Consider the following 19,478-nt stretch of genomic DNA (forward strand, 5'->3'; position numbering starts at 1 on the left):
ACACGCTAGGAGTGGGCTGGGACTCTGAGGCAGATGTCATTCATTTTCCTACTCAATACTCTGCCAAGGACGGCCACCCTACGAAACGTTCAATTTTATCGGACTCGTGTAAAATATTTGATCCCCTAGGCCTCTTGTGTTTGCTGACGATTATACCTAAAGTTTTAATTCAAAAATTATGGATTGAAAAAATCGACTGGGATCTTCCCGTGCCGAGTTACATAAACGAGTCTTGGCAGGACTTTGTTAACGGGTTAGCGTCTTTAACTTCGCTCCAAATACCTCGTAATGTACTTTGCGACTCGCCGACGCATATCGAGATGCACGTCTTTTGTGATGCAAGCTCAGTTGCATACGCGGCCTGTATTTATTTAAAGTCCACTAATGAGAAGGGCGATGTTGTAGTCAGGTTGCTGTGCGCCAAGGCCAAGGTCGCGCAGGTCCAGGCTACGACTATTCCGCGATTGGAATTATGCGCTTGCCTTCTAGGCGCGCAGCTCGCGTCAGCTGTTTCTAAGACGTTGCGCTGCCAGATTGCGCAGAAATTTTATTGGACTGACTCGTCAATTGTAATAGCATGGCTTAAAACTAATCAAACCAAATTAAAAACGTTTGTTGCCAATCGCGTGGCTCATATATTAGAACTCACCGATGGCAGTGAGTTTCGTCACGTTCCAACCGCGTTAAATCCGGCTGACTACCCATCTAGAGGGGTCGAAGCGCGTCGCTTACCTGATTTGCACATGTGGTGGACCGGGCCATCTTTTTTATACGAGCCACAAAATAACTGGCCTCAGTTTTCCGCAAACTCGGAACTCGATTTACCCGAGCTAAAGGTTAACGTCGCGATTACTGACGATTCGCAAAAAACCAATGTTATTGATTTCGATCGATATTCGAAACTTACACATTTACAACGTGCGGTAGCTTATATGCTTAGGTTTGCGCATAACTGCCGCCCTTCATCCAATAAAACTACGGGTGTGCTACAACCTGAGGAGCTCGAGGTTTCGTTTAAAAAACTGGTCGCTTTGTCACAACAGGCTAGTTTCCCCCTTGAATTGAATTTGTTGCGTGACAAGCAACCTCTAGGCCCTAAAAGCCCTATTTTATCATTGAACCCATTTTACGATGAAGACGACAAGCTTCTCAGAGTTGGTGGACGTCTGTCCTCGTCGTTTTATCCATTTGACAAACGCCACCCAATGCTGTTACATTCTAAACATAGATTGACTAGATTGCTGTTTCAACAGGAACACATCCGTCTCCTGCACGCTCCTCCTCAGCTGCTTCTAGCCGCCGTTCGCGAGACGGTATGGCCGGTATCGGGGCGCACGCTTGCGCGCACCGTATCGCAACAATGCGTCACCTGTCGCCGCGCAGCTGGCAACACTTCTGCTCCTTTGATGGGCGCTCTGCCTTCTCAGCGCGTAACGCCTGATTTTCCTTTCATTAGTGTCGGCGTAGACTTCGCTGGGCCCTTTATGATTACAGACAGGCATGGCAGAGGTTGCAAAATAACAAAGTGCTATTTAGCTATATTTGTTTGTTTCCGGTACAAATGTTTGCATTTAGAGGCAGTAAGCACGCTGTCGACGGATTCGTTCATACTTTCACTGCGACGTTTTATCTCTCGTAGAGGGCGACCTCGCGAAATATTCTGCGATAATGGACGTAATTTTGTAGGAGCGGCCAAGGAAATTAGCGATTACCTTACTTCAAACTCAGACACGGTTTGCAATTTTGCAGCAAATGAGGGAATACAATTTAAATTCCAACCGGCATATGCTCCTCACTTTGGTGGTTTGTGGGAAGCAGGAGTCAAATCGGCAAAATTTCACCTCAATCGTATATTAGGTAACGCTCATTTAATCTATGAAGAATTGGCAACTCTCTTTAGTCAGGTAGAATCTATCCTTAACAGTCGTCCTTTATGTCCTTTGTCGTCCTCACCAAACGATTTCCAACCCTTAACCCCAGGTCACTTCATCATCGGCCGCGCGCTCACTTCGTTGCCGTCGCCCCACCTCGCGGATATAAACCCAAACCGTTTAGATAGGTTTCAGAGGCTCGAGGCATTAAGACAGCACTTCTGGCGGCGCTGGCAATTGGAATACGTCTGCGAGCTCCAACAACGGACGAAGTGGCGTGTTCCAGGACGAGCTCTTCAACTGGGTGACCTGGTCCTCATCAAGGAAGAGAATACTCCTCCCCTACACTGGCGGCTTGGACGAATCGCCAAATTGTTTCCTGGCGCCGACGGGATTTCGCGAGTGGCCGAAGTTGCCACAGTAACGGGCACTTATAAACGAGGTGTGAAGTACCTCTGCCCACTGCTGGACGACACTCATGAAGCCTTGAAGGCTGACGCCTCCAAGGGCCCCCAGGATGTTGCGGCTCCTACCAACGAAGGGGAAGCGGGGACCGTACACCACTAAACCAGTTGGCCCATCGGCCGCGCCCCCCGCCGACTCTATAGACGCCTAGCGAGCCATTAGGCTCTGAGATACACGCTCATGTGCGCGTCACACTCGCAAATATATTTTTCATACAATGTAATCTTAAGTACCTCTGTGGAACCAGAATTAGAAGCTTTTTAAGTATCTGCGATTTTTATTTAATACTCAAGACATCCAAGCTTGAACACAGGAAGAAGAGGTTAAACAACAGGCGGTCTTATCGCTAAAAAGCGATCTCTTCCAGACAACCTTTAGGTAGCGGAAATTAATAAATTTATGTCATGTCAGTAGGTGTAGGTGTGTAGGTAGGTTTATTTATATTCATGCACTTAATTTAGCTAATAAATAATAATTTAGATAGATCAATCATTATCCTTACCTAAATACTATTCTATAATATCAAAGAAATATTGTGAATGCTATGAGATAGGTATTTTGATTTTTAATTATACCGGTAATGGCCTCTGCATTCTAGACACGCTTGCGACACTATTATAAATTATGTAAGAAAGGGATAAAACATAATTTAAAACAGGTCCGTAAAGTTTAACCCTTCGTATGTCTAAGCACTGATCAGTGCGCACAAATGTAAGTCCATTGTTTAATACAAAAGGTTTAAATTCGTTCGCACTGATCAGTGCTAATACATACGAAGGGTTAATGAATAAGGGGTTAAACTCTATTTGGATAGACGTAAGGTCCACATTTGCTTACCGCGAGCGTGTCCCCACCGTTGAAGCGGCGCTCGAGAGCGCTGTCGTGCGGCGGCGGCAAGCGGATCCTGATCCGCGTGACGTCATGCGTTCCGTCGGCGGGCTCGGCCGGCACGCGCGCCTGCGCGCTCGCGCGGTCCGCCTGTCGAACCAAACTCAATCTTATCCCACCGGTTTAAGGTATACAATTCATCGTATCGACATTGAGAATTTCAAATTGTTATAGGACTTGAGTCGCCTGATAATGAAAATGAACCTTATGATAATGTAATTAGGATTGTAATAAAATCCGCGTTACGTGAGGCGACCCGTCGGCGGGCTCGGCCGGCACGCGCGCCTGCGCGCTCGCGCGGTCCGCCTGTCGAACCAAACTCAATCTTATCCCACCGGTTTAAGGTATACAATTCATCGTATCGACATTGAGAATTTCAAATTGTTATAGGACTTGAGTCGCCTGCTAATGAAAATGAACCTTATGATAATGTAATTAGGATTGTAATAAAATCCGCGTTACGTGAGGCGACCCGTCGGCGGGCTCGGCCGGCACGCGCGCCTGCGCGCTCGCGCGGTCCGCCTGACCAAACTCAATCTTATCCTACTGGTTTAAGGTATACAATTCATCGTATCGACATTGAGAATTTCAAAATGTTATAGGACTTGAGTCGCCTGCTAATGAAAATGAACCTTATGATAATGTAATTAGGATTGTAATAAAATCCGCGTTACGTGAGGCGACCCGTCGGCGGGCTCGGCCGGCACGCGCGCCTGCGCGCTCGCGCGGTCCGCCTGTCGAACCAAACTCAATCTTATCCCACCGGTTTAAGGTATACAATTCATCGTATCGACATTGAGAATTTCAAATTGTTATAGGACTTGAGTCGCCTGCTAATGAAAATGAACCTTATGATAATGTAATTAGGATTGTAATAAAATCCGCGTTACGTGAGGCGACCCGTCGGCGGGCTCGGCCGGCACGCGCGCCTGCGCGCTCGCGCGGTCCGCCTGACCAAACTCAATCTTATCCCACCGGTTTAAGGTATACAATTCATCGTATAGACATTGAGAATTTCAAATTATTATAGGACTTGATTCGAACGATCCGCCTGCGAATGAAAATCAACCTTATGGTAATGTGATTAGGATTATAATAGGATTTTGTGCTTTCGCGCTCGCAGTGACTGAAGTTACTGTTGATTAGTATAAACTTATGCCAGTGCATGACAAGTTCGTGGCAATAGCTTACCTCCTTTTTCGCTTCTTCAATTTGTCTTTCAGACTCTGCTCTTTCTATTTCTTGATTTTTTTCTAGTTCCTGCTGCTTTTTCAATTGTTCTTTTGCTCTGAAATCATGAACGTAATGACAACATGAATTTAACTTGATTAGTAAATTTATACCACTTTTGGGATATGTCAGAAAAATAAGTTCTAGTTTTTTTTTGTCCATAACAGGAAAGAGGGGTAATTTAAATCCTTATTTCGTTCAGAGTGCCAACGCGCGTGGTAAAAACAAGTCGTAGACCTGAGGCCCATTTCTTAATAGCTTGTAACTTGTAATACAAGTGGATGTCCCTTTCTAACAAAAGATGTCAAAAAGTGACATCCGCTTAAGTATATTACAAGTTACAAGCTTTTGAGAAACGGGCACCTGGGGGCTATTGCATAACATTTTACAACTCATAATACAAGCGGAAGTCTCTTTCTAATAAAAGGGAATGAAAAGAGGCGTCCGCTTGTATTATGAGTTGTAAAATGTTATGCAATAGGCCCCTGTTCTTAACAACTTCTGCCGTACTAGTAAAAAAGATAACTATACCTGTCGGCCTCGAGACTGGCTTGATATGCCTCGTCCTGCTCTAGCTTGACCCGCTGGCGGGCATCGCGTTCTCTTTCTAATCTTGCGTCCTCGTCGCGTTGGGCCGCGAATCGCTCCAACGCTTCTACTAGACCGCCCACTAGCTCTGAGACGCCCACATTACCTGCAAAGATGATAATATGATAAAAAAAATGTTTTCAATTATCACACACTCGTGAGAGAATCGTACCTCTGACAATCACTCCATAGTATAAAACAAAGTCGCTTCCCGCTGTCTGTCCCTATGTATGCTTAGATCTTTAAAACTACGCAACGGATTTAGATGCGCGTTTTTTAAATAGATAGAGTGATTCAAGAGGAAGGTTTATGTATTAATTTGTTAACCCGTGCGAAGCCGGGGCGGGTCGCTAGTTGTAAATAAAGGGAATATACCCTACAACATACATTATAATTATCCAGAATAATAGAAATTGTAGAACTTTGAAAATACACGTAAAGACAAGGTTTGTACCGAGAGAAATATAATTACGATTCAAATCAAAATAAAAATTCCAAATACAATGGAATGGAAGCTTTTTAGAGGCTGGTCGCCCAGAAACATCCGTAGGTGTAGGTTTACTCTATTTAATTTTTAATATAACTGTAGGCTTAAATGTTTATATTTTTTTCTTTTTTATTGTAGTAACGCTATGGACCGGCAATTCAAACATGTGGGTTTGAATCCCACGTTAGCCTGAGTTGATCATCGTTAACTTTTTGATTGGCCACGGAGCCCGGGGCCCAGCGCGTTGGCCACGGAGTTCAGTACCCTGTACATCACTCACCGTTGATGATGGAGTAGATCTCGGTGTTGGAGCGCACTCGCATGATGATGACCAGCGCGGGTAGTCTCTCCACGGGAATGCTGCGGATCGTCATGCTGGCCACGGGACCCAGCGCGTTGGCCACGGAGTTCAGTACCCTGTACATCACTCACCGTTGATGACGGAGTAGATCTCCGTGTTGGAGCGCACTCGCATGATGATGACCAGCGCGGGTAGTCTCTCCATGGGAATGCTGCGGATCGTCATGCTGGCCACGGGACCCAGCGCGTTGGCCACGGAGTTCAGTACCCTGAACATCACTCACCGTTGATGACGGAGTAGATCTCGGTGTTGGAGCGCACTCGCATGATGATGACCAGCGCGGGTAGTCTCTCCACGGGGATGCTGCGGATCGTCATGCTGGCCACGGGGCCTAGTGCGTTGGCCACGGAGTTCAGTAACCTGCATAAAATAACGTATACAGAGAAATTTGAACCTAAATAGTAGGAAATAGAGTTGATTATGCGTTGATTCAAAATTGAACGAAACAAAGCAGAAGCGACACTTCAAATTGAATTGGTTTAAATTACATCGAACTGAATTGGTACTATAGGTAGGACCTTGAGCCTTAGGAGGATATCTATGTAAACTAGTGTACGTACATGTTGTTGTTATCGGGGTCCGTTAAATCCCACCCATAGAGTACGAAGTTGTGGTTGAGCGTGTGTAGAACGGTTTCGCAGCCGAGCAGCTGAGCGCAGAACACGTTGGCCAGCACGGATTGTTCGTGGTGCAGATATACGCCTAGGAGTTTTCGCTGTAAACAATATATAAATGTTTAATTTTTAATTTAAAATGTGTATAATCTGCTGTCTTAGCTCAATGGTTGAACTCGAGCGCAAGGACTGTCAAAATACTTTGAAAACGATGTTTATTTAGGTTTTTTATTGAACAGATAAATACATATTTATTGCTCCTAAGTAGCTTTATATTTTTAATCATTCGAAACTTGACATCATTTATAAGGTGATAATAAACTAAGTAGGTAAATATGCAAAAAATGGTTCAAGAATAGCTACCTACTTGACGGCCATAACTCAAATTCGTATAGATTAGCCTTGAATAATTAAAATTGACATTTCATGTTCAAAAAATAAATAAATCTATATCTAAATGTCGGCCGCCATCTTAAATTTCTTAATTTTCGTCCGAACGTGTTGAAAATCAATATCTGGCGGTCTAGCATAAGTTGCGTTTTCGCGCGCGAGTCCATACTTGAAGTCGCGCTTTATGCATGGAGTCGCGCGCGAGAACGCAACTCATGCTAGATCGTCTGAGGCCTCTTTTAACCTTTTCGACGCCGTGTCAAACACAAAAGCTGTCACTCAGACACCACGTCATTGAAGTATCAAAACTGAAGTTGAACTTTATGTATATGCACGTAGGTCGATGTTGCTCTGTCTGTAGTCTGCGACTGATTAATCCGCCCTTGGCGTTGGACCTACGGTGAGGATATATCGGTCATTGGCGTCCAAAAGGTTAATATAAATGTTAAGGAGCGTACCTCGCGCGCTGGCTGGAGACAGGACTCCTTGATGGCGTCCTGTAGGGTGCCCTCGAAGAAGTGCGGCGTGTTGGGCCCGTAGCGCGCGCGGAACCGTTCCGCGAACTCGATGCAGCCTAGCGCCTCGTCCTCTACGTGTTCTGACACTACAGAGAGAAAAAATATTAGGTTGCGACAGGCGTGGCTCACTCCGCGATTTCGTCGTGTCGCTACAAGTACATGCGGCCACCAATTTTGGTGTCTAGCAGTAGTAGCTGCCGCGCACAGCTACGGAACGGACGCCTGCTCGCGCTTGTGCTTATATCTCTCGTAATAGACGCGTTTTGTTAGAGTGAACCTTCAGTACCTAGTACGTATATTTATTCTGTCGTTGCGGTCCGTAGTTGTCGTACGCTGAGTGCAGCATCAGGGGATTGTAGCTAGACAATCGGAGAAACGAAACGTTATTGTCTCTATCGCACTAATATGGAAGAGTGATAGAGAGAAAATAGCGTAACGTTTCGTTTTCCGAACACGATTGTATCGAAAAATGTTATATTCCATAAAACATGAATATACGGCGTCAGAATTAGACGCTGAACAAGTCAAGTAAAAACATTTTTTAATAAATTAAGCCTAGTAACAAGCACTTTTGAGTAAGTAGTACACTGTGTACTGTGGACAGCGTTGCAATCGATTTTTATACATAATAATATAGTCGTGAGCGAATCAGATTCGCTAAAAAAACAATTTTGTCGTTTGTCGTAGGACACCCTGGAGGTGCATAAGGCCTCCACAAGATTCTTCCACGCCTTCCTGTCTTGAGCAACCGTAAAAAACAATGTTTTCATCAATACTAATATTATAAATGCGAAAGGGTGTCTGTCTGTCTGTTACCTCTTCACAATTAACCCGCTGAACCGCTTTAGTTGAAATTTGGTATGGAGATAGTTTGAGTCCCGGGGAAGGACATAGGGTAGTTTATATTCCAAAAATCTCCCTTTAAGGGGGTGAAAAGGGGGGTGGAAGTGTGTATGGGGAATCGTTAAAAAGCAGATTGGGTAAAAATAAGCTACCCAAATTACTAACTCCACGCAGACGAAGTCGCGGGCAAAAGCTAGTATAAAATAAAAAGCTTACTAAGTGGACGCAGTCTCTCCGAGTTGACTAGTTCAACAAACATGTCGTCTTCGCACGTGAACCCGTCACCGCTGTCTTCTATTTCTTCTACGGAACTGTTCTCGCTGTCAGAACTCTCCACTACTATCTGCGAACATAATTTAAAATAATACGAGCTAAAAATATAATCGACATAAAAAAAAAGCGGCCAAGTGCGAGTCGGACTCGCGTTCCAAGGGTTCCGTACATTAAGTCCGACTCACGCTTGACTGCACATTTCTAATAGGTTTTCCTGTCATGTATAGGTAAAGAACTATTTTGTGTATTTTTTTCAAAATTTTAGACCCAGTAATTTCGGAGATTAGGGGGGAGGATGGTCATTTTTTGACTATTTTCTTGAATAACTACTGAACTATTTAACCTAAAATTATTAAAAATATATATTTGAGATTCTTACAATGAGCTTTTTCATTTGATATGTAACACGATATAGTTTGAAAAACTTTATTTTTAAATTTTCTCATTTACCCCCCCAAAAATAGCCTCCATATTTAAAATTAATTTATTTACGTTATACGTCCATCTTTGGGTCACAAACTTACATATGTGTGCCAAATTTCAACTTAATTGGTCCAGTAGTTTCGGAGAAAATAGGCTGTGACAGACGGACGGACAGACACACAAGTGATCCTATTAGGGCCGGTGTAAAAGCTTATTACGCCCATTTCTTGAAGGGTATTATTGGTCTTCGGACTGTTAAATCGTATGAATTTCCAGGAGAAAAGATATTAGTCTAAAACCATTCGAGAAATGGACCCGAAGATGATGTTGGAGAAAAGTGCAGTTATTTAATGTCACAAACGGGTCTAACGCGATAATTTTCATTGTTTTTACCTTAAATTCCGACGTTTCAGCTGAGTTGCACAATGAAAATATATCGCGTTAGACCCGTTTGTGAAATTAAATATGTGTACAAAACGCGAGAGTTTAAAGTGTTATAAAAGTGCAGTTACCCGCTTGTATTCCTTTGTGGGTCCGCGTTTTACGGCAAGCTCGTGCTGCGGCATGTCGAGCCCAACCATGGCTAGAACCGTGTCGTCCAGACCGGTCACCACCGGCCATCCCGTCCACACCTGTACAAGAAAAAAAAATCCAATTTACATATTTCTTACGATTCAATAGATATAGATGGTCAAGCAGATCTTGTCAGTACAGTGAGTGTGTCTTGGTGAGTCCATGAAATATTGTTACAATAGTAATTACTGGCAATGTAACCCATTACTCACAAACAATAAAGATTATGATTATGATTATGAAAATTTGAAATTCGCGCCTTTTTTTACTAGCAAGATTTGCTTGACCAGCTATATATCCCGCTACGGGACTTTGCCACGCGGACACTTTATTCTATTCCCCCCACCATTTTATTAATTTAACTTTTCCCCCTTTGATTCCCATACAGTTTTAAGTCATAATGTATTATTTGACATATTATCATTAGTTTTAAAACTGAAACCGTTAACTTTTCAGGATTTTCGTAAGGTTATCCTATAGATAGGTTAGGTTAGGTTTGTTTTATGGCAATCCTGAAAAGTGACACGTTTCTGAACTAAAAAAATAAAAATAATAAATAAATAATAAATAAAACGTTTATTCAGAGATCTTGCTTACAACTAATTACATATATATTTTTCTGCCAAACCACAGAGTGGTTTGTTGGATAAATTATGACTAACGAAAATACGGGCAAACAATACATTATGGAACTCACCTTTGGTGTCTGACCGGTATGTCAGTGAGTGAGAATATGTCGTTTTCACCTCTTGCACCATCTTCGTGCCGGGGTACTTGAGCGTGTAGTCCTTACATCTTCGTTCTTAGAATACTGTGTACAACGTATTGGGACTCACCTGGTGTCTGACCGGTATGTCAGTAAATATGTCGTTCTTAACTTCTTGCACCGTCTTCATGCCGGCATACTTGAGCGTGTAGTCTATACGTCTTCGTTCTTAGAATACTGTGTACAACGTATTGGGACTCACCTGGTGTCTGACCGGTATGTCAGTGAGTGAGAATATGTCGTTCTTCACTTCTTGCACCGTCTTCATGCCGGGATACTTGAGCGTGTAGTCCTTACATCTTCGTTCTTAGAATACTGTGTACAACGTATTGGGACTCACCTGGTGTCTGACCGGTATGTCAGTGAGTGAGAATATGTTGTTCTTCACTTCTTGCACCGTCTTCGTGCCGGCATACTTGAGCGTGTAGTCTATACGCCTTCGTTCTTAGAATACTGTGTACAACGTATTGGGACTCACCTGGTGTCTGACCGGTATGTCAGTGAGTGTGTCGTTCTTAACTTCTTGCACCGTCTTCGTGCCGGCATACTTGAGCGTGTAGTCCTTACATCTTCGTTCTTAGAATACTGTGTACAACGTATTGGGACTCACCTGGTGTCTGACCAGTATGTCAGCGAGGACAGCGAGTGAGAATATGTCGTTCTTCACTTCTTGCACCGTCTTCGTGCCGGGATATTTACTTGAGCGTGTAGTCCTTACATCTTCGTTCTTAGAATACTGTGTACAACGTATTGGGACTCACCTGGTGTCTGACCGGTATGTCAGTGAGTGAGAATATGTCGTTCTTCACTTCCTGCACCGTCTTCATGCCAGCATACTTGAGCGTGTAGTCCTTCTTAGGTCTTAGAATACTGTATACAATGTATTGGGACTCACCTGGTGTCTGACCGGTATGTCAGTGAGTGAGAATATGTCGTTCTTCACTTCTTGCACCGTCTTCATGCCGGCATACTTGAGCGTGTAGTCTAAACGTCTTCGTTCTTAGAATACTGTGCACTATGTATTGGGACTCACCTGGTGTCTGACCGGTATGTTAGTGAGTGAGAATATGTCGTTCTTCACTTCTTGCACCGTCTTCATGCCGGCATACTTAAGCGTGTAGTCCTTCTTAGGTCTTAGAATACTGTATACAATGTATTGGGACTCACCAGGTGTCTGACCGGTATGTCAGTGAGTGAGAATATGTCGTTCTTCACTTCTTGCACCGTCTTCGTGCCGGCATACTTGAGCGTGTAGTCTATACGTCTTCGTTCTTAGAATACTGTGTACAACGTATTGGGACTCACCTGGTGTCTGACCGGTATGTCAGTGAATGTGTCGTTCTTAACTTCTTGCACCGTCTTCGTGCCGGCATACTTGAGCGTGTAGTCCTTACATCTTCGTTCTTAGAATACTGTGTACAACGTATTGGGACTCACCTGGTGTCTGACCAGTATGTCAGCGAGGACAGCGAGTGAGAATATGTCGTTCTTCACTTCTTGCACCGTCTTCGTGCCGGGATATTTACTTGAGCGTGTAGTCCTTACATCTTCGTTCTTAGAATACTGTGTACAACGTATTGGGACTCACCTGGTGTCTGACCGGTATGTCAGTGAGTGAGAATATGTCGTTCTTCACTTCTTGCACCGTCTTCGTGCCGGCATACTTGAGCGTGTAGTCTATACGTCTTCGTTCTTAGAATACTGTGTACTATGTATTGGGACTCACCTGGTGTCTGACCGGTATGTCAGTGAGTGAGAATATGTCGTTCTTCACTTCCTGCACCGTTTTCGTGCCGGGATACTTGAGCGTGTAGTCCTTACATCTTCGTTCTTAGAATACTGTGTACAACGTATTAGGACTCACCTGGTGTCTGACCGGTATGTCAGTGAGTGAGAATATGTCGTTCTTCACTTCTTGCACCGTCTTCGTGCCGGCATACTTGAGCGTGTAGTCCTTACATCTTCGTTCTTAGAATACTGTGTACAACGTATTAGGACTCACCTGGTGTCTGACCGGTATGTCAGTGAGTGAGAATATGTCGTTCTTCACTTCTTGCACCGTCTTCGTGCCGGCATACTTGAGCGTGTAGTCCTTACATCTTCGTTCTTAGAATACTGTGTACAACGTATTAGGACTCACCTGGTGTCTGACCGGTATGTCAGTGAGTGAGAATATGTCGTTCTTCACTTCTTGCACCGTCTTCATGCCGGCATACTTGAGCGTGTAGTCCTTACATCTTCGTTCTTAGAATACTGTGTACAACTTATTGGGACTCACCTGGTGTCTGACCGGTATGTCAGTAAATATGTCGTTCTTAACTTCTTGCACCGTCTTCATGCCGGCATACTTGAGCGTGTAGTCTATACGCCTTCGTTCTTAGAATACTGTGTACAACGTATTGGGACTCACCTGGTGTCTGACCGGTATGTCAGTGAGTGAGAATATGTCATTCTTCACTTCCTGCACCGTCTTCGTGCCGGGGTACTTGAACGTGTAGTCCTTACATCTTCGTTCTTAGAATACTGTGTACAACGTATTGGGACTCACCTGATGTCTGACCGGTATGTCAGTGAATATGTCGTTCTTAACTTCTTGCACCGTCTTCGTGCCGGCATACTTGAGCGTGTAGTCCTTACATCTTCGTTCTTAGAATACTGTGTACAACGTATTGGGACTCACCTGGTGTCTGACCGGTATGTCAGTAAATATGTCGTTCTTAACTTCTTGCACCGTCTTCATGCCGGCATACTTGAGCGTGTAGTCTATACGTCTTCGTTCTTAGAATACTGTGTACTATGTATTGGGACTCACCTGGTGTCTGACCGGTATGTCAGTGAGTGAGAATATGTCGTTTTCACCTCTTGCACCATCTTCGTGCCGGGGTACTTGAGCGTGTAGTCCTTACATCTTCGTTCTTAGAATACTGTGTACTATGTATTGGGACTCACCTGGTGTCTGACCGGTATGTCAGTGAGTGAGAATATGTCGTTTTCACCTCTTGCACCATCTTCGTGCCGGGGTACTTGAGCGTGTAGTCCTTACATCTTCGTTCTTAGAATACTGTGTACTATGTATTGGGACTCACCTGGTGTCTGACCGGTATGTCAGTGAGTGAGAATATGTCGTTCTTCACTTCCTGCACCGTTTTCGTGCCGGGGTACTTGAGCGTGTAGTCTTTGCCGACGTCTTCGTGCGTCACGTGCAACACGTACGTGTTTGTCAGACGTTCCGCCACTCTGGAAAGTACAAGTAGCAATTGTGGTCTAGCAAACCAAATGTGTCAAAAAAAGTACAAAATAACTATACGCTTCCCTATCTTTTGGGTGCTAACACTAGCGTAAGACAAAGCATAAAGTAAGTATAGTATAGAGTAATCGGCCCATACAAGCCTCGCTTAGTTCCACAAAAATTCAAGAGATGTCACTCAGAGCACCATTGGGCCTAAATATATATTTGTGTTATTTCAAATCTTGCCAATTTTTAAATTAACATGTATAGTTCTAATTTATTTAGCATATTACAACAAAAACCTTTTAAAACATCCATTTACACATAGTAAATCGACGCAGAAAAAAATAAATAAATAATGGCATGAACTATTCTAAGCGCCATCTATCGCATTACTAGACAGTTAGTTTCTTGCCGTTGTAACACACTAAATAGCTCGATTGTTTGAGAAAGACTATCAATAGATGTCACTGTAGTAAATCCTCATACTTTATGATCATATCACAGACAACATATCAACATTATTAAGTAATAAATAATATAATTTTTCTCAAAAATGGACGGCAAAGTCGACGTTGCCGGTTAAAAAATAGGTCGCGAAGTGTGTAGTTTATGGTCATTCTAAAAATTAAAAAGTTAAAAACATTGCAGTCTCGATTTCGGGACTGCAATGTTGCATACAAATTCCATTATTAAACGAGTTCCAAACTTTTTAAAACTTTAAATGGCCATATCAAATGAAGGCATAGGTCCATTAAACAGCCAAACAGATGATCAGCACTTATTATTAATATAATGTTGGTACCGCGACTATTTAGGTGTCTCAAATACGTTGGCGTATTTTCAGCAGAAAAATACACTTCTATTTTTTTTAAAGGCGGCAAGCAAATCTTTTTAATGGTTTTACTTTTCTCTGTGAAAATTAGAACGTTGCTTCTGTAAAATATCTCTTGCACCATTTTTGAGAAAAGCACTATATATGACTCGGCTGGAAGGCTACTTGCTGGCTTCGGATTCAATTAAACGGACTCCCAAGGTCGTCCGTTTAAAACGAATCCTCAGCTTGCAAGTAGCTACTTCCGAACCTCGACAATAATGTACTATTGTTCTTAGAAACGTGATAATAATTAAAATATATTAAACCTACATGGTATCATCAGCCACACTGTTAAGTGTTAACTGTACCGATGTACAGTTAGGAGTGTTGCTGTTTGTATATTAATTTACTTAACCTTACGCATTACAAAATTGTCCTCATATAGCTATACATATATTTTAGGACAGTCTTACACTAATCGACCTACTTGGTAACAAAACATTGTAAATTCTTGAGCAGTTAGAATAGCAGGGCAGGTGACAAAAACTTGCTCAAAAGCATAGAAGGTAGCATCCTATAGAAGTGGTGTACGCGTGCCTCCGTGAGGGACAAAACATGTAAATTCGACCAATCATAGCGTCGCATTGCGCCGCTATGATTGGTCGAATTTATTTGTTATGGTGGGCAACAAATGAATTCGACCAATCACGGTGGTCAATTTACGGTGGGGAATAAAACAAGATGTGAGACTGTGACAAGGACAAACAATAATAGCGCTTTCGCTGCTACTCCTACTGAAAGATACATAAGACTATCCCGTTCTGTCAGTTATCCCCTGCTTCTATTCATGCTCAAAAGAGAAGAGACATCCGACATTTAAAAAAATATCCCTATATGTATGAGAGCAATAATACAATGTGTAAATGTAAATACATACATATCTTATATTTTATGATCATATCAAAGCTGGAAGTCCTAGGTTCGGATCCCCCTAAAAGTGTATTAATATGGTGTCCCATGGTGGTGGCCCATTTGTCCCCGCCGCCATACAAGAGGTGTGGACAGATGGGAATAGATATAGACCATTAATATATACACACACAATTAAAAAACAAATAAATTTCCTATGAGGATTTGAACCCAGGACCTCCTACTTCATAGCACATAGCAGAGCAGGGTCACTGTCACTACTGACTAGCTAGGAGGCCGTAGAAATAATATACAATTTATATATATTTAAATTAAGTACAGTCAGCGTCGTATAGTAGGTCGCATCCAAAGTATTCAAATAGTTCAGTACGCCATACAAATAATATGGTGTACCGAACTATTTGAATACTTTGGATGCTACCTACTATATGACGCTGACTGTACTTATATAACAATTAACAAATCAGACTGGTAGCCACAGTTTAATGGCTAATCTAGGATTAAAACTTTTTAGTGGCTTGCCATTATGTTCAAAACATTTAGCTTCATACCACATCAAATATTTAAGTTTACCGCCATTGCCCGCCAGCATTGAACAAATTGGTTGTTAGTGGGTAGACAAAATAAAGTCACTATCATGTTAAACATTGAATTTATTAATTGTATTTTATTATTTTTAAAAGAATCTTCATAGCATGTGTCTGTCCGTTGAAACAGGAATCAATCTCAACCATCTTCCACTCAAAATATTTTACTTGTGGTACAGTCGCCATCAGATATATCGGAGCGGCCAAGGCGCTCACAAATATCTGAACACGCCTCTATTGTCAGGGCGTTAGAGTGCGTGTTCAGATATTGTGAACACCTTGGCCGTTCCGATATATCTGATGGCGACTGTACAGAGATGCATTGACTATTTCATCTTCACTCTCTTGTTGCATACATTGTAACTTCTAGTGGCTAGAGGCTGGGTCCTGAAATCAGAAACATATTTTTTATATATAAAATGTAATAATATCACAATAAAGTTTAATACACATTGCCTTCACATTGGAGTCTGTTTGCAAACACTAACCATTGTATAGATTTAGACCAAGAAAAGTATGCAGCGATATTGATCGCCTGCGCAGTACATGTGTTATTTTAAATGTCAAACATCTTTGAAATTATGACGTACCTTTCTTCTTTCTTGCTCTAACTCTAAATACTTTGGAATCTTTTGCTTGCTCGGGTATCAATATTAGCATGGGGGGTTAAAATAAAACTTGACAATAGTTATTAGTGGGCAAGGGGGCAAAGCAGTTGTTTAACCGCTCATGCTAATGTTGATTCCAAGCAGAAGATTTGAACTATGAGCGTAGCGAGTGGTTCGAGAAGTGGAATCTTGAGCGTTGTGAGAATTCAAGGCACGAGGGTTAAACAAACATTGCCACCTAATGAAACACAGAATTTATCACCATGCCAACGCAGGGAAAATACCAACTATAAAATACCAAAAAAATCAAATCCACATGAACATTATAAAGAATTTATAATTCAAAATCATCATTTAAAAGTAAATTCTACCAGCTAACATAAGGAAACTCAAAATTTAGATCTGATTACTTTGCCCCACATGTGGGAAAAATGCAATTTTCTCATTAGTATTTGAACAATCAAGGGGGCCTTTACCAGTTGGTGTGGTGATAAATTATTTAATTAACCTTTGTATTCAAAACAAACTTACCTGAAGTGTTAATTTTTTATCAATTTTATCATTTATTGGCAAACAGTAGACACTGTCAGATTAATATGTAGGTTTTACCATTAGTAGTGTTCCGTTACTACATCGGCAATTCACGTCATCATCACAGGTCTTTTCGTCTATTGCAGACGATTTATGCATTGCTGTTTAGACAACGGGTTTGGTGATTGTGGAGGCCGATGCGTGAGCGGCACGACCTCCCACATTTTGGGCACATGTCACGCTTAGCAGTCTTTAAAGCGCCACATCGGTCTTCCAACTTTCCTTTTAGCATACCTACGCAACTGCACCAAGCAAGACACGTCTAGGTATTCTATTCACGTACTTGTACTATAGTTCAAATGAAGCTATAATATGAAATTAATAAGTTTGTATAAACAGAAACAACGCAAAGGCAACAAACGCGGTGCCGCTTTGTGGCGACTTGACTATTTGACAGTTTATTTTTAGTGTTGCCGTTGAAAGTTCTTTCTTGTCCCTAAATAGAGCTTTTATGATTTATTATTATACAATATTATTAGTTCAAATAAAATATGATATTCCAAAAGACTACAAATAATATTATATAGTACTTAAATTCCAAAATAATGATAATTATGCCTCAGTGTCCATTTCTGAGGGCCTACCGCGAACCACGTTCGACGTGTTGCCTCTCTGTCGCACTTGTAAATTCGTACGTAAGTGTGACGGGGAGGCAACACGTCGAACGTGGTTCGCGGTAGGCCCTCAGCTTTTTTAAGGAACAGGCGTATAACATTACCCTGAAGTAGGGGACTAATTTTAAAATAGCAATAATCATTACTTGATGCCGTTTTTGACGTTTCTGTGCACGCTGTTGTCTGTCTATACTTATAGGTCACATAATTAGTGATACAAACACCTGCCTGGTCAATATACGCAAAATTAGATATATTTATTCTAATTATAACAGAAAAAGTTTATTAAAACAAACATTAAATGCTTTTGTATAATAATTTCAGGTTTGATAGGTACGGGTTTTGCCATGGGAGAAGTTGAAAAGGAACGTTATGAAAACATATCTTTGTATGTATAGGTACTAAGATGGTACAAATCATGTACAAATCTGTTGCTTAAAAATAAAAGCACGACGCGACGTTGCCAAACTGCTATGAGTTACTGCGAAGCGAGTCCAGTTTAACTCGACAACGTCGCATCGTATTGTTACAATAGGGTATTTTCGTACTAGTCAAATCAGTTACTTTTTTATAGTTATTGCAATGCAACTTGTATCGTAAATTTTTAGAAGGCACGATAAGAGTGAATTGAGCATGAATTGAGGTATTTTATCTCATTAGGATCGAAAGAGCTCGTGAATTTGAGTACAAATAACACAAAAGTGGCAAAAAAGATCACAATATAAAAAATGGCAAAAAATAGTAGTTTTCGATATAAGTGCGAGAAGTATGTCATTTTGCACGAGTACCGAGCTTTCGATTTTTCCGGTAATATACTGAGGGGCTACCGCCAAAACCGAAATTCGCAAATTGCGGGGATCTTTCTCTTTTACTCCAATGCAGGCGTAATTAGAGTGACAGAGAAAAATGCCCGCAATTTGCGAAATTCGATTTTCGCGGTTATAGCCCTGTCACTTACAACGGATGCCTTTACTTTGATATCTGCGGGCTCAGCACGGATCCATTTTTATCCACTATCACTATGCCCGTCACTTTCGCACTTACCTACTTGTTAGAACGTGACAGGCATAGTGATAAATGATAAAAATGCGACCGTGCTACTAGGGCTGGTGGCGTTAAATTAACTCCAAAATCGTCTGAATCACTCATTTTTATTTAATAACTTATGCTTTCTTGGCAATTACTTACAAACATAAATCACTTTAAATGTTGAATAAAAAAGGCGGGAAGGGAATAAAAAAAGTTTTACTTTTAATTGCCATTTTTTTCAATGTGGATTCTGTTGTCACTGTTGTCAGCATTATGCCAATTGAAGAGAAATTGTATTATTAAAATTAATAAAATTAATTTTCAGAACATATAATTATACATGGTCAACCAGATCTTGACAGTAGAAAAAGGCGGCAAATTTGAAAAATGTAGGCGCGAAAGGATATCGTCCCATAGAAAATTTGAATTTCGCGCCTTTATTTTACTGACAAGATTTGGTTGACCAGCTATATGTAAAAAAACATGAATCTTTTGTTATTTCATTATATTGATATATATCTAATTAATTACATTTATATTAAGTGTATAAAGTGTATTGTACGAACGTCAGCTTCATTCTGTCGCGCGTTGTTCAAGTAATACTATTGGGTCTCGAATAATACTCCTTTATGCCCAATCGCGCGTTGTTCAGGTGGGTCATTTATAAGCGGGTCTCGCATAATACTCATTTATTTAAAATGTATCAATCAGATTACTTTTTAGCACTAGTGTAAAAAAATCAAACTTTACGCACGATTTGCAGCTACAAAAACTAAACTTTTT

At 41.6% G+C, this 19,478-nt stretch overlaps 2 protein-coding genes across 2 annotated transcripts in view; one reads left to right on the top strand and one right to left on the bottom strand.

The window, feature by feature from the left end:
* The window catches only part of LOC134655063 (FAS-associated factor 1), a 38,815-nt gene that overhangs the window by 11,266 nt on the left and 8,071 nt on the right, over nt 1–19,478 (bottom strand). The window contains exons 6-14 of the mRNA XM_063510524.1: nt 13,377–13,527; nt 9,464–9,583; nt 8,472–8,598; nt 7,353–7,498; nt 6,451–6,605; nt 6,114–6,250; nt 4,986–5,148; nt 4,416–4,512; nt 3,174–3,314 (exon numbers count right to left, since the gene is read on the bottom strand). Of these exons, the coding sequence (XP_063366594.1) occupies nt 3,174–3,314; nt 4,416–4,512; nt 4,986–5,148; nt 6,114–6,250; nt 6,451–6,605; nt 7,353–7,498; nt 8,472–8,598; nt 9,464–9,583; nt 13,377–13,527 (1,237 nt within the window). The remainder of the gene's footprint in view (nt 1–3,173; nt 3,315–4,415; nt 4,513–4,985; nt 5,149–6,113; nt 6,251–6,450; nt 6,606–7,352; nt 7,499–8,471; nt 8,599–9,463; nt 9,584–13,376; nt 13,528–19,478) is intronic.
* Nucleotides 596–2,525, top strand: LOC134655072 (uncharacterized). The gene has a single exon (XM_063510535.1). The coding sequence runs from the start codon at nt 744–746 to the stop codon at nt 2,436–2,438; it is 1,695 nt and encodes a 564-aa protein (XP_063366605.1). The 5' UTR covers nt 596–743; the 3' UTR covers nt 2,439–2,525.

This window comes from Cydia amplana, chromosome 16, assembly GCF_948474715.1.
Source record: "Cydia amplana chromosome 16, ilCydAmpl1.1, whole genome shotgun sequence".
In the NCBI taxonomy this organism is placed as follows: Eukaryota; Metazoa; Arthropoda; class Insecta; order Lepidoptera; family Tortricidae; genus Cydia; species Cydia amplana.